This window comes from Ascaphus truei, chromosome 3, assembly GCF_040206685.1.
Source record: "Ascaphus truei isolate aAscTru1 chromosome 3, aAscTru1.hap1, whole genome shotgun sequence".
In the NCBI taxonomy this organism is placed as follows: domain Eukaryota; kingdom Metazoa; phylum Chordata; class Amphibia; order Anura; family Ascaphidae; genus Ascaphus; species Ascaphus truei.
The window spans coordinates 285,984,260-286,009,488 of NC_134485.1; the positions used below are offsets into that span (position 1 = coordinate 285,984,260).

A 25,229-nucleotide genomic window follows, 5' to 3' on the forward strand; every position below is an offset into this window, starting at 1 on the left:
ACACACACACACACTCAACCCCCCCCACACACACTCAACCCCACACACACACACACTCAACCCCCCCCACACACACACTCAACCCCCCACACACACACACTCAACCCCCCCCACACACACACACTCAACCCCCCCCCCCCACACACACACTCAACCCCACACACACATACTTACATATACACACACACACACCTGATGGGTGAGGGGAGGTTGTAACTAAGGCCTCGGTCCCGCTGCGCTCGTTGGCGCGGGCGGCACACGCGAGTTCCCCACCAGCAGGGGAATCCTCCCGAGCCGGTCCCGGTCCCCCCTGGTGGCAGAGCGCACTACACGCTGTGGCACGTCAGCCGCTATGGGACACAAGAAAATGGTGTTCCCTAGCGTTGACGCGTCACGTGGTGTGGCTGTAAGCCAATGGGGAGGGGAGGCTTCGGGAGGAGGAGAGGCTTCGGGGAGCGGGGAGGAGTGTGGAGTGACAGCAGCGTGAGTGCCTGTCTGTGTGTGTGTATGTGTGTGCCTGAGTGCCTGCCTCTGTCTGTCTATGTGTGTGTGTGTATGTGTGTGCCTGAGTGCGTGAGTGCCTGCCTCTGTCTGTCTGTGTGTGTGTGTATGAGTGCCTGCGTGTGTGTGTGTGTGTGCCTGCGTGTGTGTGTTGCTTACCTTCAATCAGCAGCTCCAGCCCGAGCCGTGGAGGGAGTGGGGGGGAGAGTAGCGGGTCCCTCCGCTCAAGCCACGCCCCCCCTCCCGCTCACACTCCCGCCCACCTCCCGCTCCGGCTCCCGCTCCCTACAGACCGCATATCGCGGTCTGTGTATGTCAGCGCCCCGCCTGTATGCAGTGCGGGCGCGCTGACTCTGGGAGCGGGGCCTCAGCCTAAGCCTGCTCAGGTCCCCCCATGTGCTGCTGAAAACGGGCGGGTAACAGACAGGAGGAGGGCTTGTCTGTGTGCAGGGAAGGCCCTGCAGCAAGGCCCCACCCCCTCTGCAGGCAGACACAGCAGAGAACTGGAAGCAGCCTCAGCACAGAGCTTCTGACGCCCATGCACAGCTCTGCCCGCCCCCAGGTTTCCCGGCACGCAGTCTGCGCCACCCCTACATAATCTTGCGCCCCCCAGTTTGCGCACCGCTGTAATCAGACCTATAGAACACCATATGCAGTAGAACAGAAATACTGAGATAATTTGAATGTTATGTGTTATCTATGCATTATGGTGATTGGACAATCACAATGTTTGATTTTTCTCAGCCATTCGGTAAATATATAGCATGTGAAGAAAAGAAAATGCAACAATTACCTGCTCCTGGGTTTATCTTGAGTTTTTTTTATGTCAATTAGAGTGTTAAATTCTTCATCCCTTTAAAAAAAGTTAATATAGATCAATAATTATGTGAAATATTGTAATATACAATTGTCTCTTGATTCTTGTGCTTTTCATTAACAACAGAAAGAATATGAATAATCACATGTTTTTCTTATAAGTTTTTCATTAAGTAATTAAATCTAAAAAAAAATAGAATCTGGAAAAATCATACATCACTTTGTTCAAAAAAGAATAGTTTGTCTAAGGGGAACCAAATAAAGTGAAGTTTTGAATGTCTGCTATGTGAAATGAAAAACCATGATGAAGCGGTAATAAATGCAGTTGATGAATACAATTTGAAATGATGCTTATAGGGTTTATGTACTGTGAGATGCTTGTAAATATTCTTTTTTTCTTCTGAACAGATTGGTCCTTCCTCTTGTTTACTGTAGCGCACCAATTGCATTGAGATGAGGGAAGAAAGATGCAGGGAGACTATACTGTACATCAAAGTCTCCCGGCTGCAAAACTGGAGCAAAAAATGGAACCATGTTTTCAAAGCAAATAATCCCATTATATCCAATGGGACCTTTTTTCTTTGATAAAGCTGGTGCATTGTTTTGCTCTAGTTTAACATATAACCCCTCATAGACTGACCAGTGAACTGTTCGAGTCTCAATTGGGGATTAATAAGCACTGAGGGAAATGGTGAACGCTCACTGCGCTGCACTTTCTGCCTTATTACATACTGTAAGTCTTTCATTGTACAACGTACAGTAAGCATTCACATAATACTGCAGGCAGCTCAAATAGGGCAATCTGTTTATAATGGGTTTCTTTGTTATTTTTATTTGTGATATCAATTAGGTTATCAAGGTCTTGGGTTCTGAAATAATAACTAATACTGTATTGTTCGTTTGAGTATCCTACTGTAATCATATCTAGCAGCTTTAAAAACTCTGTACAGATGCACGGTATGTATATTTATAAGCAGTCTTTCCCTGCTCACACTGATTATATAAACCAACACTATGAAACATGAATAAACATGACAATAAAAATCAGTTTATCTGACCAAAACTAAAATGGCAAAGAATGATGTGCCTTAAAATATTACTATATTGTTTTTAAAATATAAGTCTTAGATACAGATTTTATCTCTAAAAATACATACTGTTTAAATGTTTTCTTTCTTGTAAATCAGCATTAACAGCCATATAAACAGCCAAAAAAGTGATTACAATTCTTAACATGGGAACGTTAAATGATTATGTTTGTTATTATGCTATTCTATCGTACATGCATCGTTTTGTACACTGTATTATTACACCACATAATTTGTTTGTGTTTGTTGATTGTCAACTGGTAACAGTTGTTTGGAGGTTAGTGAAACCTCCTTGTTTCATAGGTCGCCCTATTAGCATATAAAGGGGGTGAGACCGCTCACACCACATAAGTCCAAAAAGAACAGTAGTGAAAATGTAGTTTGAGCAGGTGCTTGGAGGAGAAATGAACTTATATTAACAGAATGGATCCAAGAAGGATCAGAAAGGTTACCCCTATTTATAGCACTCTATGCTGGGTATCAGTAAGCGGACAGCCGTGGTCCAACAGATAATTACTGTTATTTGATCTATTGACCCATTGAAACCGGGAAGATCATGAAAAAATAATAAAGTTTTATTAAATTCAAATATTGATTAAAAACACAAATATACATTCATACATTAAAAATTCCCATAGTGAAGTGGCTATGTGAGCAGCCGTCAAAGGTAAGTATGACTCTCTACAATAGATTCTGGCTGCTCTATATAGACATCTACTTCTCATGTACCAAATGCTGTTCAGGTCAGCAGGTATTCAGTGGCTTCAGATTGTGAAAAAATGTGTGAGGAAGTACAGTGCATAAATTGTACCAAATACAGATTTAATTTGTCCTTTATCTTGAACACATTCCTATTAGGAAAATATATTCGTGGTATCTATGATTAGCAGCACCTGTCTGCTACTTAGCATCTTAATTCCTATGGAAGCAGTGTACTTAATTTTTCACACATAGCTTCTCCATTTTGGCTTTATTCTTGTTAAATAAATCATGACACGGTGTAATATGTCATTTGTTGTTGTTCATCTGAGGTTGTATTTACCTAATTTTTAGACCTGCTAAGGAACAGATGATTGTTATTATGTCCTGATATGTAAAACCATGGAATTCAAAGAGGGTGTACTTTCTTTTTCACATGACTGTGTATGTGTATGTATGTGTACTGTATGTATGTATGTATATATATATATATATATATATATATATATATATATATATATATATATATATATATATATATATATAAAATCAAAGAATGAATTCTAATGTAACACATTAAATACACAAACAATTAAAAAACATATAAGAAAGAACACACTGAAAAAGCCTCCAAAATAAAGAACAAGGGAATTGGATGCAGATGGCTAGTACTGTATATAGTTTGAAAATACTAAGAAAAATTATAAAGAAAGCAAGGGGGAAAAATGCCCCTAGCTGACTAAATAAATTAAATTATAAACCCACAGAAGGCTACCGAAGCAAAGATACATATATATATATAGTGGTTGACAAATCACCAAAAAATCTACTCGCCACACAAAAAAATCTACTCGCCACCTAGTACCAAACGTGTGCTGCTTGGGCCAATATTTACTCGCCCGGGGGTTAAATCCACTCGCCCGGGGCGAGCAAATGTATAGGTTTGTCGAACACTGTATATATCATATAGAACACCTTATGCAATAAGACAAAAATACTGAGATAATTTGAATGTTAAGCATTATGGTAATTGGACAATCACAATGTTTGATTTTTCTCGCCGATTCTGTAAATATATAGCATGTGAACAAAAGAAAATGCAACAATTACCTGCTCCTGGGTTTATCTTGAGGTTTTTTTATGTCAATTAGAGTGTTAAATTCTTCATCCCTTTAAAAAAAATGTTACTACACATTAATAAATATCTTAAGAATTGTAATATACAATTGTCTCAGGATCCTTCTGCCTTTCTTACAACAGAGAGAATATGGAGTCATAAGTTTGTCTTATGTTTTTCATTAAGTAATAAAATATCTGGAAAAATCATACAGTATGTCACTTCATCCAAAAAAAGAATAATTTATCTATGGAGAACCAAACAAAGTAAAGACAGTTTTTCCGGTCTGCTATGTGAGACACAAACAGTGATGAAGTGGTATTAAATGCAGTATCATAAGCATACAGATGTAGCCACAAGTATTAGAACTCTTGCCTTGGAAATTCTGGGGCAGTCTCACAGTAAATGCCTCAACATTGCTGTGAGATTCTTAATGGCCCATCGGATTAACACAGCCGGGGTCCCTGCAGTCCCATTCAGTTTGACTGCAGGGACCCCCACCGCTGTGTTAATCCGATGGGCCATTAAGAATCTCACAGAAATGATGAGGCATTTACTGTGAGACTGCCCCAGAATTTCCCAGGTACAAGTGTTCTAATACTCGTGGCTGCATCTGTACCTAGCAGCCTTAAAGACTCAGTGCCAATGTACGGTATGTATATTTATAAGGAGTCTGTCCCTGCTCACACTGATTATATAAACCATTACTATGAAACATGAATAAAGATGACAAGAAAAAAATTTTTTATCTGACAAACTAATATGGCAAAGAAATACATGCCTAAAATATATATATATATATTGTTTTTTGTTTTTTTGTTTTTAATGCATTAGATACAGATTTTATCTGTAAAAACACATGTTGTGTAAGTGTTTTCTTTCTTGGAAATCCGCACTAACAGCAATTTACATTTTCTTATTTTCATATAAACAGCCGAAAAAAGTGATTACAGTTCTTAACAAACGAGAACGTTGGATTAATATGTTTGTTATTATGCTATACTGCGTGCATTGTGTTGTACACTGTATTATTACACCACATAATTTGTTTGTGACTGTTAATTGTCAACAGGTAGCAGTTGTTTGGAGGTTAGTGAAACCACCTCCCAGTTTCATACTGTAGGTCGCCCTTCCTACTTTTTAAGTATCAGTTTTTTTCATGCAGCTGTGTAAAAATGGTCTACTGTAGGTTTGATTTTTCTCAACCACACTAAATGTATTGCTTGTGAAGTAAAGAAAATGCAACAATTACCTGCTCCTGGGTTTATCTTGAGTTTTCTTTATCTCAATTAGATTGTTAAATGCTTCATCCCTTTAAAAAAAAAATGAATACACATCAATAAATATCAATAAGTATTGTAATATACAATTGTCTCTTGATCCTTCTGCCTTTCTTACAACAGAACTAATATGGAGTCATGTTTTTCTTATATATTTTTCATTCAGTAATAAAATATCTGGAAAAATCATACGTCACTTCATCCAAAAAAAGTTATAATGTATCTATGGGGAACCAAACAAAGTAAAGTGTTGCCAGTCTGCTATGTGAGACACAAACAGTGATGAAGCGGTATTAAATGCAGTATCATAAGCATACCTAGCAGCCTTAAAGACTCAGTGCCAATGTACGGTATGTACTGTATATTTATATCCCTGCTTACACTGATTTATATAAACTTGACGAGAAAAATAAGTTTATCTGACCAAAACTAAAATGGCAAAGAGTTTTGTGCCTAAAAATATTAGCATATATTTTTTAATGCATTAGGCCGCGCTTATAGTGCCGACGGTCACAGCGACGTCAGGCTACGGTTGCAGGAAAAATCAAATTGAGATGACTTCCAGAGATCACGACCAAGCCGTCGCTCCATCACTCCGTCGCGTCGCGCTTACTACAAGCGCACGCAACGGCGGCAATGCATTTGCTTTGACGCAACGTCGCTGTCGCCGGCATTATAAGCGCTGCCTAAGATACAGATTTTATCTGTAAAGACACATGCTGTGTAAAGGTTTTCTCTTTTGTAAATCAGCACGAACAGCAATGTACATTTACCTATTTTCATATACTGTAAACAGCCAAAAAAAGTGATTACAGTTCTTAACAAACAAAAACGTTGGATTAATATGTTTGTTATTATGCTACAGTATACTTCATGCATCATGTTGTATACTGTATTATACCCCATAATTAACCAATTAATTACAGCTATGGAGAGCCTCTGATGCTGGATACTGTACTGTATACTCAGATGCTGGATACTGCACTGTATACTAAACTATATATATATATAATATATATATATAATTTTCTTTTTCTCAGACATTCTATAAATATATGGCATGTGAAGAAAATAAAATGCACAATTACCTGTTCCTGGGTTTATCTTGAGTTTTTTTAATGTCAATTAGATTGTTAAATTCTTCATCCCTTTAAAAAAAAGTTAATACAGATCAATAAATAGTGCTTGATATTGATAATATCAATTAGATTTATTGTACCATTTGATGTCTGCTTTTTTTTTTACCCATCTATATAGTACAGTTTAGGACATTAGCAGAAGCACCCACTCCAATCTTTTGGATTATTGTGTGCTCTGACTCCCTCCATATATACCCTTCCTTTAAATCCTTATCTCACTATGTATTTATGTACATTTATATAATATATGTATATGTCCTATAGAACACCATATGCAGTAGAACAGAAATACGGAGATAATTTGAATGTAACGTGTTATGGTGATAATTTGAATGTAACGTGTTATGGTTGTAACGTATTATGGTGATTGGACAATCATAATGTTTGATTTTTCTCAGCTATTCTGTAAATATATAGCACGTGAAGAAAATAAATGCAACAATTACCTGCTCCTGGGTTTATCTTGAGTTTTTTTAATGTCAATTAGATTGTTAAATTCTTCATCCCTTTAAAAAAAAAGTTAATACAGATCAATAAATAGTGATATTTATTGTACCATTTGATGTCTGCTTTTTTTTTACCCTTCTATATAGTACAGTTTAGGACATTAGCAGAAGCACCCGCTCCAATCTTTTGGATTATTGTGTGCTCCGACTCCCTCCATATATACCCTTCCCTCAAATCCTTATCTCACTATGTATTTGTGTACATTTATATAATATATGTATATGTCCTATATACAGTAACACCATATGCAGTAGAACAGCTATGCATTATAGTGATTGAACATTCACTATGTTTGATTTTTCTGTGACATTCGGTAAATATATAGCACGTGAAGAAAATAACATGGAACAATTACCTGTTCCTGGGTTTATCTTGAGTTTTTTTAATATCAATTAGATTGTTAAATTCTTCATCCCTTAAAAAAAAGTTAATACTGATCAATAAATATGGAAAATATTGCAATATACAATTGTGTCTTGATCCTTGTGCTTTTCATACAACAGAACTAATATGAAGAGTCACATGTTTTTAAAAATGTTTTTCATTAAGTAATAAAATATCTGGAAAAATCATAGGTTACTTCACACAAAAAAGAGAATAATTTGCCTAATGGCAGAGGTGAAAGTGGGCCGGTATGGTCCTGTATGGTCCGGTACGCAGTACCATGTAAAGCAATAAGTGCCGGTACTGCGTACCGTTATGAACTTGGGATTTTAAATGAAAGTAAAGAAAGCTAACCTGGCTCCCTGCCTCTCTCTCCATCTCCTGCCTGTCTCTCCATCTTCGTGCCATCACCCTACCTCTCTCTTTGTCTCCCTGCCTTTCCGCATCTCCACCTGTCTCCTAGAGATGGGTGAATCCGCCCAAATCCGTTTCCCGGATCTTCTCGCATATCCTCCCCAAAATTTGTTTCGTTGTGTAAAATCTACAAACGTAGTTGTTCAGTTGTAATCTACTCGGATTCATTGAAATCTGCCATTAGATACAATCCGTTGATGGATTTGTAGAACACAATCTGCAGATTCTGCAATCCATTGCGATTCTTAAGAATGCACCAATGAATTGCGGAATCCACGGAGTGTATTGGTAATAATAATTTAAAAAATCGGTAAAACATGAATCGCCCTTTTAGAGATTGATCCACTGAAATCCACGGACCAAATAAACCGGCCGATCCCTGCGGATCCAAATTTGCCCCCAAAAAACGCCCATCTCTACTGTAGACCCCCAACAGACGCCGGCTCCATTCAGTGACGTAGATGCCCTAATATGGAAATAGCCATATATGGATATACCCATATTATGGCACCCTATGTCACTGAACAGAGCTGCTTCTGTTGGGGAGACACACGGAGAGGTGGAGAGGCAGGGACATGTAAAGAGAGGCAGGGAGACCGTAGGAAGATTGAGCGAGAGGCAGGAAGATGGAGAGAGAGGCAGTTAGACGGCAATAATATCGAGAGAGAGGCAGGGAGACAGAGAGAGGCAGAGATTCACGGAGAGAGACAGGTTAGTTTTGGTCAGAAGGAGGGCTGGCTTGGGACAACTGTGGAAGTTGGGCCCAGACAGAAGGAGGGCCTAACTTCTGCTTCTGGCTGCCGGGCCTCTACCGCCGAGTCCCAGTTCTCCCCAGCTGCTGCGAGATTCTCTCTTCTGCCTCCCTCTCCACTGGTGCGCACCCAACGTCCTCGTCCGGAAAGTCACCAGAAGCCAGAGACTACCACCAAGGTAGGTATATATGTGTGTACTATTGCTTGTATTTTATGGAAGGGTATTGTGTGTATTGTGGGAGCGGGGGTATTATTGTGGGAGGGTATTATATTGTGTATATTGTGTTGGGGGATATTATATTGTGTCTATTGAGGGGGAGTATTATATTGTGTGTATTGTGGGGGGGTATTACATTGCGTATATTGTGGGGGGGATAATACATTGTGTGTATTATGGGCGGGGATATTATATTGTGTGTATTGTGGAGGTATTATATTGTGTGTATTGTGGCGGGATTACATTGTGTGTATTGTGGGATGTGTGTATTGTATTGTGGGGGGTATTATATTGTGTGTATTGTAAGGGGGTATTATATTGTGGGGGGGATATTACATTGTGTGTATTATATTGGCGGTATTATATTGTGGGGTGGTATTATATTATGTGTATTGTGGGGGGTATTATATTGTGGGGTGGTATTATATTATGTGTATTGTGGGGGGTATTATATTGTGTGGGGGGTATTCTATTGTGTGTATTGTGAGGGGTATTATATTGTGTGAGGGGTATTATATTGTGTGAATTGTGGGGCGTATGTCAGTTGGCACATTCCAATGAGGGCATGGCTCAAAGGGAAAGAAACGATGAAGAATTGTAGAAGTGTTTATGAATTATATATGTTTAGCCTCTCCTTTTTTCTGGGAGAGTACTCCGAGACACCCCAGTTATTTCCCACCTCCAATGTTTTAAATGCATGTACTGTAGTGATGAAGCGGTATTAAATGCAGTATCATAAGCATTACTAACAGCCTTACAGACTCAGTGTCAATGTACGGTATGTATATTTATAAGCAGTCTTTCCCTGCGCACATTGATTATGTAAACCCTTACTATCAAACATGAATAAACATAAGAAAAATAATATGGCAAAGAATTGCGTGCCTAAAAAAAAATATATATATATATTTTTAAATCATTAGATACAGATTTTATCTGTAAAATTACATGCTGTATAAATTGTTTTCTTTCTTATATATCAGCACTAACAACAGTGTAGATTTTCATATTTTTATATACACTAAACAGGAGAAAAGTGGATGCGGCGAGAGCTGGTGGGTGTGCAGGGAGCGCGGATGCCGGTGGAGATGCACGGGTGCATCCAGCGAGTGCCGGGGGTGAGAGGGAGCAGGGCGGGCGTTCAGGATGGCGAGAGGGTCGCCAGGTCCGCGGAGGCTCCCTTAATAGGGCACCGCCATCTTGCTAATGCGTGCACATGCACATTATGGCTCGCGCATGCGCAGAGAATGCCCCAAGTTGCGACGGCCATTACGGGAGCTGGCGCATATGCAGTATATAGGGACAACGGCAGCCATGTTATGAAAGGTTCCACAGGGGAACTACAACCCCCAGCAGCCACTGGGGCTGCAGGATCATGTGGAACACAGCAGCCAATAGGGCGCCAGGATTCCCCTGCTCAGAGAGTTGTTACATTTGTTGCGCTGCGAGCCACGCCAGTCGGAGCTGGGACACAGAAAGGTGAGGGTGTGCGTGCAGGGTGTCAGTGGCCCCTGCACTAGGCTAGAGATCCTGTATAGGCCCTGACTCCCCATAAGCTTGTGCTGCTACAGGGACAGGCCCAATAGATAGGAACATTGCCCTGTAGTTGCATCGTGTCAGGGACACAGCAAGATGCTGCGCAGTATCTGCGGCCAGTGGTCTGGGACCAGACCGCACCACAAATATGGAGACTTTCTTCATGGTGGGACACTTCAGCGGGAGTCCACCCACGCAGTGGAGGACTCCATCGCGGACGACGTTGCTGGATCAGCGGAACCCTGTTGCCGTTCAGCAGTACCTGGTTGCTTGAGCACCTGGGCAGGTACTACAACAAGTGCACCAACTATACTGTACACACTGTGGGCAGTGCTGTCACACATTTCAGGGTGGGTTGGCTACTGTGGACACCAGGTTGGTTAAGTGCCCAGGGCGCCTCAGTACTTTGGGGACACTCACTGGGGTGCATACTAGGTGGTTAGACTTTGGGATACGGTGTGTGGTTAAGGCCGTGCGAGTCTTGAGTTATATGTATTATAGTGTCACCAATTGCATGTCAGTAAACCTGTTATTATATATGCTGTGTGTACTTATTGCATTGGGTCCTGTGAAGGGGTTATCCAGCACTGTCAGGATCCCTCACAGGTGGAGGCGCTGTCACCGGATGGATCAGGTACACCCCAGGCTCCCAGCAGCGGAGGTTCAGGCCTTAGAAGCACCACACACACACACACTCAGTAGCCGCCATGTCTCCCATAGGGTGGGGGAAACAGCGCTACACATGGGAACCAAAATGTCAGATTAATATGTTTGTTATTATGCGATACTGCATGCATTGTGTTGTACCTGTACACTGTATTATTACACCCCATAATTACCCAACTAATTATGGCAATGGATAGCCTCAGATGCTGAATGCTGAATGTGTGTGTGTATATATATATATATATATATTTATTTATTTATAAAATATTTTACCAGGAAGTAATACATTGAGAGTTACCTCTCGTTTTCAATTATGTCCTGGGCACAGAGTAAAACAAATAGTACATGGTTACAAGTACAGTTACATAAATGAACAGGGTATACATTATATACAAGACATTGCGTGCACAGTTAAAGAAAATATATATTATATATATCAATCATTCCCTCAAATCCTTCTCACTGTATACAGTATGTACAGTATATATGATAATATATGTATATATCATATAGAACACCTCATGCAGTGCGACAGAAATACTGAGAGCTTGAATATTACATGTTATCTATGCATTATGGTTATTGGACAATCACAATCTTTGATTTGTCTCAGCCATTCTGTAAATATATAGCTTGTGAAGTAAAGAAAATGCAACAATTACCTGCTCCTGGGTTTATCTTGAGTTTTCTTTATTTCAATTAGACTGTTAAATTCTTCATCCCTTTAAAAAAATGTTACTACACATTAATCAATATGTCAACTATTGTAATATACCGTACAATTGTCTCTTGATCCTTGTGCCTTTCATAACACAGAACTAATATGGAGAGTCACATGTTTTTTTTCTTTTTTTCATTAAGTAATAAAATACCTGAAAAAATGATATGTCACTTCATCCCAAAAAATAATAGTTTGTCTAAGGGGAACCAAAAAAGTAAAGTGTTGCCTGTCTGCTATGTGAGACACAAACAGTGATGAAGTGGTATTAAATGCAGTTGATATATTCAACTTAAAAGGATCCTTATAGGATCGATGTAGTGTGAAAAGCTTGGAACAGTCTGCTTTGCTTCTGAATAAAACCACACACAGTGATTTAAAGTATGTGTTGCTGTTACAGTACTGAGCCATAAGGTGATGAACAGCAGGGACTGGTTAGACGGAGCATTGGTACTGGGAGAAACTAAGGGAGCAATGATAGTACAGATATTAAAAAAATGTCAGGTATTATTAAGGGTTGCAAGTGTTATTGTCCTTATATTGTGAAATAGCCTTTCATGGCCATTCACTTGGGACTGTAAGGTGTCTTCCAGCATAGGTGTTTTATCGAGTAGTAGTTTTCAGTAATTATGGCCCTAAATAGGTTAAAAACACATTTCTATACTTAACTTCTGGAATCTTTCCTCCTCTAGTGTGTATCCGAACGAGAATGTCTTGTTATAATAAAACAATACTTTAAAAGAAGCTTGTTTTTTACCTTCTCGGAAAGTTCTTTGCATTACGTGATATCCCTATAAGGTCATCCAGTTCTCCACTATTTAAAAAAAATAATAATTAAAAGTTGAACGTGGCAAATAATACTGTGTAAGGTTCAACAAGCCTATGCAAAAGATAGAATTTTTTTTTTTAAAAATTTAAATTTTTTTTAAATCAGCAAAAGAACATCCAGGTCATGTGACGCACGTTCTAAGGCGATTGCGGGAGAATCATCAGTTCGCTAAATTAGAGAAATGCCAATTCCATCAATCCAGTACCTAGTTTCTGCGATATATCATCTCGTATACTGGATTAGGCATGGATCTAGCCAAAGACAAAGCCATTCTGGAGTGGCCATGCCCCCTCAGCCTGAAAGCTGTTCAGCGGTTTCTAGGCTTTGCAAATTTATACAGAACTGCTTATTTATACAGAACTTTTCATCCGTCCTGGCACCTATCACCGCATTAACCAAGAAAGGGGCGGATCCGTCTCAATGGTCTGCAGAGGCAGCAGACGCATTTGACAGACTAAGGACAGCCTTCACTTCTGCTTCAGTTCTGGTGCCCCTAGATCCCACTTTACCCTTCACCCTTGAGGAAGACGCATCAGATGTGGGGGCAGGAGCGATACTATCTCAGCGGAAAACCCCGAAGGCCAAATTGCATCCTTGCGCATTCGTCTCCAAAAAATTCTCCCCAGCCGAACAGATTTATGACGTGGGCAACCGAGAACTCTTGGCCATAAAAATGGCTTTGCAGGAATTGTGACACTTGATAGAGGCTACCGAAAACTCGGTGACTATCCTCACCAATCACAAAAATCTCTTATACCTCGAGGGCACTTGTCGATTGGGGTCACGACAGGCGAGGTGGTCATTATTCTTTTTATCTTGTTTCAACTTTATTATTTCTTATCTACCATGGTCCAAGAATATAAAAGTGGCTGATCTTTCTCGACAATTCCTGGTCAATGACACAGCAGTGGACTGCGAAGAACCCATTCTTCCTCAGGCGCGCATCATCTCAGCCATTACCTTTGACTCTCTAGAGGACATTATTCGCCTTTTTGTGTCGCCAGGTTTTCAACAAAAGGTCTTGGAGTGGGGTTATAGTTCCAAAAGCTTGGGTCATCCTGGAGAAAGGAGGACCATCGAATTACTGGAATGGAAATTCTGGGGGCCAGAGATCCGGTAGGATGCTAAGAGTTTCATGGCATCTTGTCCTATCTGTGCCCGGACCAAAAGACCCAGGAATCATCCTACGGGGCTATTACAACCTCTCCCGATTCCAGAACAGCCATGTACTCACATTTCTATGGACTTTGTGGTGGAGCTGCCCTTATCTAAGGGCATGACCACGATCCTGGTGGTCATGGATATGTTCTCCAAACAAGCGCACTTCGTCCCTCTGAAGGGGTTACCTAATGCGGCTAAACTTTGAGGTATTCATTCGGGAAATATTCTGACTCCATGGAGCCACTCAAGTAACCATGTCGGATCGGGGCTCTCATTTAATCTCCAAATTCTGGAAGGCCTCCTGCCAACAACTTGGAGTGTCCTTACACTTATTGTCTGCTTATCACCCCAAGTCTAGTGGACAAACAGAGCAAATTAATCAGTCCTTGGAACAATATATCTGTTGTTTCATCTTGGACACTCAAGATGATGTGGCAGGCCTCTTACCTTGGGCAGAATTCTCCCTTAATAACTTACAGTGACTCATCTCGAATATCCATTCTTCACTAATTATGGCTTTCATCCCTCAGCTCTTCCCTCTTTAGGAGCCGCATCTGGAGTCCCAGCTGTGGATAACTGGATCCAACAACTACAGGAGTTATGGGGGAAAATCTAGAACAACTTTCAGAAAACGGTATCCACGCAAAAGAGGCAAGCAGACAGGCATCGTTGTGAGATACCAGCATACAATCCTGTGACAAGGTATGGCTTTCTACCCAAAATATTAGGTTAAAAGCACCTACGGCGAAGATATCTCCCAGATTTCTTGGTCCTTTTCCTATCATGGAGAGGGTCAATCTGGTGGCATATCGGCAACATCTCCCAGCCCCCATGAAGATCTCATTGGTATTTAATATGTCCCTACTGAAACCATTTGTATAGGATCCCAGGTCTCCTGTTTCTGCATCTCTTCCGGAACTTGTCCTTGTGGAGGGACAAAAGGAGTTCGAGGTTCAGACGATCCTGGACTCCAGTCTATCTAGAGGCACAATCCAGTAGCTGGTCCATTGGAAGGTCTTTGGCCCTGAGGAACGTTCCTGAATCTCCAGGGATCGACTTCACGACCCCGTCAGGTTCAGGCATTCCACTGGAGACACTCCTTGAAACCATCTCTGGAACGTCCGGAGGTACGGGGGGGGTACTGTGAGGATCGGACGCAGGCTCCAGTCCAGAGTTTGTTTCAGACTGCTGCAGGCTTCCCTCATCAACTCCTGCTGTGTGCACTCTACACAGCAACAAATCAGCACTCTGCTTTCACTTTCAGCCTCTGTTGACCAGCAGTTCAGCGATTGGCCTATTCACCCTTTATATGCTCAGTCTTTGCTTCTGCAATTTGGCTTGGCACAACAGTTTGTACCGTGTAACGTTGTGCTGGTCGCAAGCACTCTTATCCCTTGTCCTGCCTTGCCTTGCTGTGCTTTGTCTTTCCTTGCAGCTCAGCTGGACCCTTGCCACAGATTTACCTACTACCCTCCTGTCTCCTACCCTTGACTTCGGTTTGGATGCCTACGATGCTAACTTCTACTACCATCGACCACATGACCCCCACTACACTCACCTCTCCAACCCTGACCCAGCTAACCATGACTCTGCATTCCGGACGCAACTTTGAGGCTTCAGGTCGGTAATTCTATATCCTCATCTCGGCCTCGCAGTTCAGTCAAGTTTGTGGTGAGCAACCGTTACAGATACAAGGTAAGCAGAAGCAGTAGAATATAGAATATAATCTGATATTGTAGCGATTACATTGGTAAACAGATTATTACTTACCCTTTGGCTCTGGCTGTTTTAGTGCCCGACACTTCAATAAGATTATCAATGTTTTGGCTTCTATGACAAGAAATTAATAAGCACAATTTAGCATTAATAAGTCTGAGCAGAGAAATGCTTTCTGTTTTATACAGCTGCACTTCAGTCTCATCAATATAATCCTGTGATAGTCCAATATTCATCACACTTCTTCTTTTGCTATTTCATTTGTCATTGCACCTCTATTTCAACTATGCAAAATAAACTGAACCCGACACAGTTCTGTATCTGGGATTATCCGAAACACATCTAAAAAGATTATAAATACCTACAGTAACCTTTTAAAATCTACCCCCATAAAATGTACATATATATTTTTCAATATCATTAGAATTAAACCCATAAAAACAAATGCCCAAATCTAATGTGCACTAATATTAACATTGTAGTATTTAACTGTATTTTGTCACATTGGATGTAGCACTGGGTATCTTTATCTTTTGTAGAATATAATCTGATATTATATTGGTAAACAGATTAATACTTACCCTTTGGTGCTAGCTGGTTTGGTGCCCGACACTTCAATAAGATTATCAATGTTTTGGCTTCTATGACAAGAAATGAATAAGCACAATTTAGCATGAATAAATCTGAGCAGAGAACTGATTTCAGTCTGTATGCAGCTGCATTTAAATCTCAACAATATAGCCTTGTGATAGACCAATATTCATTATACTTTTTCTTTTGCAATTTCAATTGTCATTGCACCGCTATTCATTTTCAACTGGTATCAGTTGTTTGGAGGTTAGTGGCCCCTCCTCCCAGGGATTAAGCTCACCCCATCCCACTTTTTAAGTAGCATGTTTTCCATGTTCCTGTGCAGGACAGGTCTATTGAGACCATTCTCCCTCCACTGCAGAGGTAAATGAGAATTTTCACAGGTAGTGTTCGGACCTGCATACTGGTCATGCCATGAAGTGGCTGCAGACTTATAAAGCTTTGGCCAAAGGGTTTAACTAAATGACCCTTATTCATGAGAACACTAACATTGAAGTATTCAACTGTATTTTGTCACATTGGATGTAGCACTGGGTATCTTTATCTTTTGTAGAATATAATCTGATATTACATTGGTAAACAGATTAATACTTACCCTTTGGTACTAGCTGGTTTGGTGCCCGACACTTCAATAAGATTATCAATGTTTTGGCTTCTATGACAAGAAATGAATAAGCACAATTTAGCATTAATAAGTCTGAGCAGAGAAATGCTTTCAGTTTGAATCCAGCTGCATTTAAATATCATCAATATAATAACATAATCCTGTGATAGTCCAATATTCATCACACTTCCTCTTTTGCAATATCGTGTCATTGCACCTCTATTCAAACTATGCACCACAAACTGAACCCAACACAGTTCTGTATCTGGAATTATCCGAAACACATCTCAAAAGATTTTAAATACCTACAGTAACCTTTTTAAATCTACACCCATAAAATGTACATATATTTTTTTCAATATCATTAGAATTAAACCCATAAAAACACATGCCCAAATCTACGGTGCACAATTACCCACCTTTATGTACAATGCTCATATTGTCTTGTCCTATATGTTCCAGTTCTGTCTTTCAACATCTACTAGGACAATAGTGAACATGGGACACCACACCATTTTGCAGTGCGCAGTTGTATAAAATGTAGAAACTTTTTTTTACATTTAGTGCAGGCTGTTAAACGGCATCAAGTTGCCACCTTAAAACCAGATTTCTTTACAAAGATTGAAGGGAGAATAAATGACCCACAGAGAGGCACAGTTAGATACATCTCATTCTAATCTGTGTGTCATGTAACTCCTCCTCTTCACCATATGCAAATTGCAGGCTGACACTACAGGGGGCCAAAATGGAGAAAATATCATGATACATTGATGCTAAGATACGCAAAACAAAAATGTCGCTCTTTGTGACAATTTTAGTTCAAAATTGCTTTAGAACATATAAAATAATACATTTGAATATATCAATGTATAAAACCATCTTATTGGTCCTTCTTGAGAACCTGAATAGTCCAAAAGTTCTGTGTAGCCTTAAATCCAAATATAGACATCACCTTTCCCAGATCCTAGCTAGAAAATGTTTTGTTTTATCTATACTTGTATATTTTGTACTAACTAGCACAATACTACAATTCTCATATTGAGGATGGATAATGGTAAGAAAAATTATTGAACAGAAATGCTATCATGGCACTTCACTTATTGGGGTTGTCATTGGATGAAGTTCTATTAACCCATTGTGGTGGGGTGCTTGACATTAGTAGAGCCTCATTCTGGTAAAGATGGGGGCAAAGCTCTCTCACTCCCTCCTCCCTCTTTCCATCATACTGCAATCACTGTTTTTTTATAACATAAAAAAGTCTCCTAACAAGCATAATCTTTCCAGAAAATGCAATTGTTCAAATCTGTCTTTCACATAGAGATAATTACTGTAGCTAATCTATTTCAAACCCCCAAATAGCACCTCTTGATAACAATAGTAGTCTTCATTATCTAACATTACCAAGGAAGCCCCAATGCTTAACATTGCAATTGTCATCACATGAGATATCACTGATGGATATCTATGTTATCGGCTAACAAGAAAAATGGGGCTTCAAAGGAAAATTTGGAGCTAAATTAATGCAAATTGGGTCAATTTTATCTTTGCCTCAATGAGTCATGTATGTATCTATTTAGCTCTGTTGAATTGCTTTATTTCAAGAGCCATAACACTAACACTAAAAAGGTTGCATCTCAGAATCATGTATTTAATTAGCAAAAGTATAAATACTCTCTATGTCCTGAGCATGAAAGGTGTTTACAATCTAAAATATGCTGGTACATCAAAAGTGTTGAGAACAGATGGGTTTGCAACGCAGGTCAGAAACACTTGATAGAAAGCGATAATGGAAATGAAAAAAGAAGAGCATTTAATTACATGTGTGCCAAGTATGACAGTGCACAAGTGAAGATAGTGACACAAGGTAAGCAAAAGCAATAGAATTAAGTAATAATCCCCGAAGAACAGGGCATTACTGGCCAATAATGCCCTGGCTGGAAGAGTTGAAGGCCCGAGGCGAAGCCGAGGGACTTTAACCAGCCAGGGCATTATTGGCCAGTAATGCCCTGTTCTGAGGGGATTATTACTATTATAGGCTAAATGTAGACTTTTTCATAAATAATAGACACTTTTGTATAGTTAAATAGATTTTTTTATTAAAATAAAATGGTAAATACATGAAACCACCTCCATATACTCTTACACTGCAGATATCTATATCACACACTGCCACCCCTCTGTGTACACACACACACACACACACACACACACACAATGGAGCTCTAGACACACAACACAGCACCTCCTCTACACTCACAACACAGCACCTCTACACACACAACACACACCAGCTCTACACACACACAGCAGCTCTACACACACAACAGCAGCTCTACATACACACAAACTGCTGATACACATACAAAAGCACAACACACACACACACACACAAACTGCAGCCACAATCAAAAATGCAGCCACTTACTAAACTTTGCACTCTCCCCCTATCTCTACACACAACACAGCACAACACAGCACCTCTACACATACACCCCCCCCCCCCCCCCCACACACACACACACACACACACACACACACACACACACACACACACACACACACACACACACACACAACCGTGCACCTCTATACACAACACAGCACCTCTACACACACAACATACACACACACACACACACACACACACACACACCACTGCACCTCTACACAAAACACAGCACCTCTACACACACACACACAAACTGCTGCTACACACACATGCTACACTCATAAACACTGCTGCTGACACTGACACACACACACTGGAATTCTATACACACACACAGCACCTCTATACAGATATACAACACAACAGCACACACACTGCTACTGACACACACACAAACGGCAGACAGCCACTTACTTCTTTGCAGACTCCCCCCTTCCAACCCCTCCCCCCCCCCCAATTCAACTGAATCTGCTCAGAAAATCTGTCACCTCGGGAGGGGGAGGAGTCAAACCGTGGCTGATACTTTTTGACCAATCCCCTGCCCTGTCTCAGAGCTGTTACTTCATTTGAACCAATCCCCTGCCCTGTCTCAGCTGTTCTGAAAGCTGATTGGCTGGAAATAAACAGATTGAAATCTGCACTTTGCAAGCTGCTAAAATTCTGGGCATTACTGATTGGTTAAAATTCCGGGCATTATCCAATCAGAGAGCAGGGTTTTCAATAATGCCCGGAATTTTACTGCTTTAGCCTATAATATAGAATATAATCTGATATTGTAGTGATTACATTGGTAAACAGACTAATACTTACACTTTGGTACGAGCTATTTTGTTGCCCGACACTTCAATAAGATTATCAATGTTTTGGCTTCTATGACAAGAAATGAATAAGCACAATTTAGCATCTGAGCAGAGAACTGATTTCAGTCTGTATGCAGCTGCATTTAAATCTCATCAATATAATCTTGTGATAGACCAATATTCATCATACTTCTTCTTTTGCAATTTAATTTGTCATTAACTGCTATTATTTTCAACTGGTATCAGTTGTTTGGAGGTTAGTGGCCAATGCTCCCAGGGTTTAAGCTCATCCCACCCACTTTTTAAGTATCATGTTTTCCATGTTCCTGTGCAGGACAGGTCTGTTAAGGCCATTCTCCTTCCACTGCAGAGGTAAATGAGAATTTTCACAGGGAGTGTTAGGACCTGCATACTGGTCATGCCATGAAGTGGCTGCAGGCTTATAACGCTTTGGCCAAAAAGTTTAACAAAATGACCCTTATTCGGGAGAATACTAACATTGAAGTATTTAACTGTATTTTGTCACATTGGATGTAGCATTGGGTATCTTTGTCTTTTGTAGAATATAATCTGATATTATATTGGTAAACAGATTAATACTTACCCTTTGGTACTAGCTGGTTTGGTGCCCGACACTTCAATAAGATTATCAATGTTTTGGCTTCTATGACAAGAAATGAATAAGCACAATTTAGCATGAATAAATCTGAGCAGAGAACTGATTTCAGTTTGTATACAGTTGCATTTAAATCTCATCAATATAATCTTGTGATAGACCAATATTCATCATACTTCTTCTTTTGCAATTTCGTTTGTCATTGCACCTCTATTAATTTTCAACTGGTATCAGTTGTTTGGAGGTTAGTGGCCCCTCCTCCCAGCGTTTAAGCTCATCCCACCCACTTTTTAAGTAGCAGGTTTTGCCATGTTCCTATGCAGGACTGGTTTATTAACCTTTTCCGGTCCAATGTCTGATATATTCCGACAAAATATTTTGCCACTTGCAGTCCAATGTCGGATCGGAAGGAGGGAAGGGGGAAGATGTGGAGTGAGGCGCCGGCAGCAGCACACGTCCCACTCATTCTCCTTCTACAAGCAGCCTCACTTATCTGCCGCCCTTCTCTTCCCCCCACACCGATCCCGCAGGCAGCCCGGCACTGACCCCCCCCCCCAGCCCTGCATTGATCCGCCCCCCCTGCCCAGCACCGATCCCGCAGGCAGCCCGGCACTGAACCCCCATCCCCAGCCCCGCACTGATCTGCCCCCCACCCCCCAGCCCTGCATCGATCCGCTCACCCAGACCCACACCGATCCTGCAGGCAGCCCGGCACCGATCCCGCAGGCAGCCCAGCACCGGCAGCCCCCACAGATCCGCAACCAGCCCGCACCCCACCAACCCCAGCCCCGCAACGATCCCCGCAGGCAGCCCCACGATGCCCCAGCAGCTGACACCAGAGGTAGGGAGGTAGGGGGGGGGGGCTGTGAGTGTGGTGTGAGTGTGTGCTGGGAGTGTGTGCTGTGAGTGTGTGGTGTGAGTGTGTGGTGTGAGTGTGTGCAGTGTGCTGTGTGTGTGCAGTGTGTGCAGTGTGCTGTAATTTGCGCAGTATGCTGTGAGTGTGCGTAGTGTGTGCTGTGAAGTGTGCTGTGAGTGTGCACAGTGTGCGGTGAGTGTGCGCAGTGAGTGTGCGTAGTGTGCGCTGTGAGTGTGCGTAGTGTGCTGTGAGTGTGCTGTGAGTGTGTGCTGTGAGTGTGTGCAGTGTGCTGCGAGTGTGCGCAGTGCGCAGAGCGCAGTGTGTAGAGTGTGTGTGCAAAAAAAAAAGCTGTAGGTGTTTTTTTTCCAAAAAATTTAATTAGACCTGCTGGCACACTTAATGAAATTTAATTGGACCGCAAAGGGTTAAGGCCATTCCTCTTCCACTGCAGCGGTAAATGAGAATTTTCACAGGGAGTGTTAGGACCTGCATACTGGTCATGCCAGGAAGTGGCTGCAGGCTTATAACGCTTTGGCCAAAAAGTTTAACAAAATGACCCTTGTTCGTGAGAATACTAACATTTAAGTATTTAACTGTATTTTGTCACATTGGATGTAGCATTGGGTATCTTTGTCTTTTGTAGAATATAATCTGATATTACATTGGTAAACAGATTAATACTTACCCTTTGGTACTAGCTGGTTTGGTGCCCGACACTTCAATAAGATTATCAATGTTTTGGCTTCTATGACAAGAAATGAATAAGCACAATTTAGTATTAATAAGTCTGAGCAGAGAACTGATTTCAGTTTGTATACAGTTGCATTTAAATCTCATCAATATAATAACATAATCCTGTGATAGTCCAATATTCATCACACTTCCTCTTTTGCAATATCGTGTCATTGCACCTCTATTCAAACTATGCAACACAAACTGAACCCAACACAGTTCTGTATCTGGAATTATCCGAAACACATCTCAAAAGATTTTAAATACCTACAGTAACCTTTTTAAATCTACACCTATAAAATGTACATATATATTTTTCAATATCATTAGAATTAAACCCATAAAAACACATGCCCAAATCTACGGTGCACAATTACCCACCTTTATGTACAATGCTCATATTTTCTTGTCCTACTGTATATGTTCCAGTTCTGTCTTTCTACATCTACTAGGACAATAGTGAACATGGGACACCACACCATTTTGCAGTGCACAGTTGTATAAAATGTAGAAACTTTTTTTTACATTTAGTGCAGGCTGTTAAACGGCATCAAGTTGCCACCTTAAAACCAGATTTCTTTACAAAGATTGAAGGGAGAATAAATGACCCACAGAGAGGCACAGTTAGATAGATCTCATTCTAATCTGCGTGTCATGTAACTCCTCTTCACCATATGCAAATTGCAGGCTGACACTACAGGGGGCCAAAATGGAGAAAATATCATGATACATTGATGCTAAGATACGCAAAACAAAAATGTCGCTCTTTGTGACAATTTTAGTTCAAAATTGCTTTAGAACATATAAAATAATACATTTGAATATATCAATGTATAAAACCATCTTTTTGGTCCTTCTTGAGAACCTGAATAGTCCAAAAGTTCTGTGTAGCCTTAAATCCAAATATAAACATCACCTTTCCCAGATCCTAACTAGAAAATGTTTTGTTTTATCTATACTTGTATATTTTTTTTTTACTAGCACAATACTACAACTCTCATATTGAGGATGGATAATGGTAAGAAAAATTATTGAACAGAAATGCTATCATGGCACTTCACTTATTGGGGTTGTCATTGGATGACGTTCTATTAACCCATTGTGGTAGGGTGCTTGACATTAGTAGAGCCTCATTCTGGTAAAGATGGGGGCAAAGCTCTCTCACTCCCTCCTCCCTCTTTCCATCATACTGCAATCACTGTTTTTTTATAACATAAAAAGTCTCCTAACAAGCATAATCTTTCCAAAAAATGCAATTGTTCAAATCTGTCTTTCACATAGAGATAATTGCTGTAGCTAATCTATTTCAAACCCCCAAATAGCACCTCTTGATAACAATAGTAGTCTTCATTATCTAACATTACCAAGGAAGCCCCAATGCTTAACATTACAATTGTCATCACATGAGATATCACTAATGGATATCTACTGTATGTTATCGGCTAACAAGAAAAATGGGGCTTCAAAGGAAAATTTGGAGCTAAATTCATGCAAATTGGGTCAATTTTCTCTTTGCCTCAATGTACCATGTATCTATTTATCTCTGTTGAATTGCTTTATTTCAAGAGCCATAACACTAACACTAAAAAGGTTGCATCTCAGAATCATGTATTTAATTAGCAAAAGTACAAATGCTCTCTATGTCCTGAGCATGAAAGGTGTTTAAAATCTAAAATATGCTGGTACATCAAAAGTGTTAAGAACAGATGGGTTTGCAACGCAGGTCAGAAACACTTGATAGAAAGCGATAATGGAAATGAAAAAAGAAGAGCATTTAATTACATGTGTGCCAAGTATGACAGTGCACAAGTGAAGATAGTGACACAAGGTAAGCAAAAGCAATAGAATTAAGTAATAATCCCCTCAGAACAGGGCATTACTGGCCAATAATGCCCTGGCTGGAAGAGTTGAAGGCCCGAGGCGAAGCCGAGGGACTTTAACCAGCCAGGGCATTATTGGCCAGTAATGCCCTGTTCTGAGGGGATTATTACTATTATAGGCTAATTGTAGACTTTTTTCATAAATAATAGACACTTTTGTATAGTTGAATAGATTTTTTTATTAAAAAAAAATGGTAAATACATGAAACCACCTCTATATACGCTTACACTGCAGATATCTATATCCACACACTGCCGCCCCCTCTGTGTACACACACACACACACAGCAGCTCACACACACAAACTGCTGCTACACACACACACAACAGCATGCCACACACAACACAGCACCTCTACACACACAGCAGCTCTACACACACACACACACACAATGGAGCTCTAGACACACAACACAGCACCTCCTCTACACTCACAACACAGCACCTCTACACACACAACACAGCACCTCTACACACACAATACACACCAGCTCTACACACACAACACAGCAGCTCTACACACACAACAGCATCTCTACACAACAGCAGCTCTACATACACACAAACTGCTGCTACACATACAACAGCACAACACACACACACACACACACACACACACACACACACACACACACACACACTGCAGCCACAATAAAAAATGCAGCCACTTACTAAACTTTGCACTCCCCCCCTACCTCTACACACAACACAGCACAACACAGCACCTCTACACATACCCCACACAAACACAAACACACACAACACTGCACCTCTATACACAGCACCTCTACACACAACACAGCACCTCTACACACAACACAGCACCTCTACACACACACATAAACTGCTGCTACACACACATGCTACACTCATAAACACTGCTGCTGACACTGACACACACACACTGGAGTTCTATACACACACACAGCACCTCTACACAGATATACAACACAACAGCACACACACTGCTACTGACACACACACACAAACGGCAGCCACAAACAAACTGCAGACAGCCACTTACTTCTTTGCAGACTCCCCCCCTCCTCCCGCCCGCCCCAATTCAACTGAATCTGCTCAGAAAATCTGTCAGCTCGGGAGGGGGAGGAGTCAAACCGTGGCTGATACTTTTTGACCAATCCCCTGCCCTGTCTCAGAGCT

General features: G+C 40.7%; 1 protein-coding gene across 50 annotated transcripts in view; it reads right to left on the bottom strand.

The window, feature by feature from the left end:
- Positions 1 to 25,229, bottom strand: part of SCEL (sciellin) — a 98,408-nt gene that overhangs the window by 15,554 nt on the left and 57,625 nt on the right. For 13 of the 50 annotated variants that reach the window (XM_075590940.1, XM_075590903.1, XM_075590902.1 and 10 more), the window contains 14 exons: positions 22,142 to 22,201; positions 20,589 to 20,648; positions 19,995 to 20,054; positions 16,727 to 16,786; positions 16,122 to 16,181; positions 15,595 to 15,654; positions 12,592 to 12,648; positions 11,779 to 11,838; positions 7,503 to 7,562; positions 7,087 to 7,146; positions 6,590 to 6,649; positions 5,474 to 5,533; positions 4,215 to 4,274; positions 1,295 to 1,354 (listed from right to left, as the gene is read on the bottom strand). In XM_075590940.1, the coding sequence (XP_075447055.1) occupies positions 1,295 to 1,354; positions 4,215 to 4,274; positions 5,474 to 5,533; positions 6,590 to 6,649; positions 7,087 to 7,146; positions 7,503 to 7,562; positions 11,779 to 11,838; positions 12,592 to 12,648; positions 15,595 to 15,654; positions 16,122 to 16,181; positions 16,727 to 16,786; positions 19,995 to 20,054; positions 20,589 to 20,648; positions 22,142 to 22,201 (837 nt within the window). The remainder of the gene's footprint in view (positions 1 to 1,294; positions 1,355 to 4,214; positions 4,275 to 5,473; positions 5,534 to 6,589; positions 6,650 to 7,086; positions 7,147 to 7,502; positions 7,563 to 11,778; positions 11,839 to 12,591; positions 12,649 to 15,594; positions 15,655 to 16,121; positions 16,182 to 16,726; positions 16,787 to 19,994; positions 20,055 to 20,588; positions 20,649 to 22,141; positions 22,202 to 25,229) is intronic. The other 37 variants (XM_075590917.1, XM_075590888.1, XM_075590929.1 and 34 more) reach the window with 35 other exon arrangements.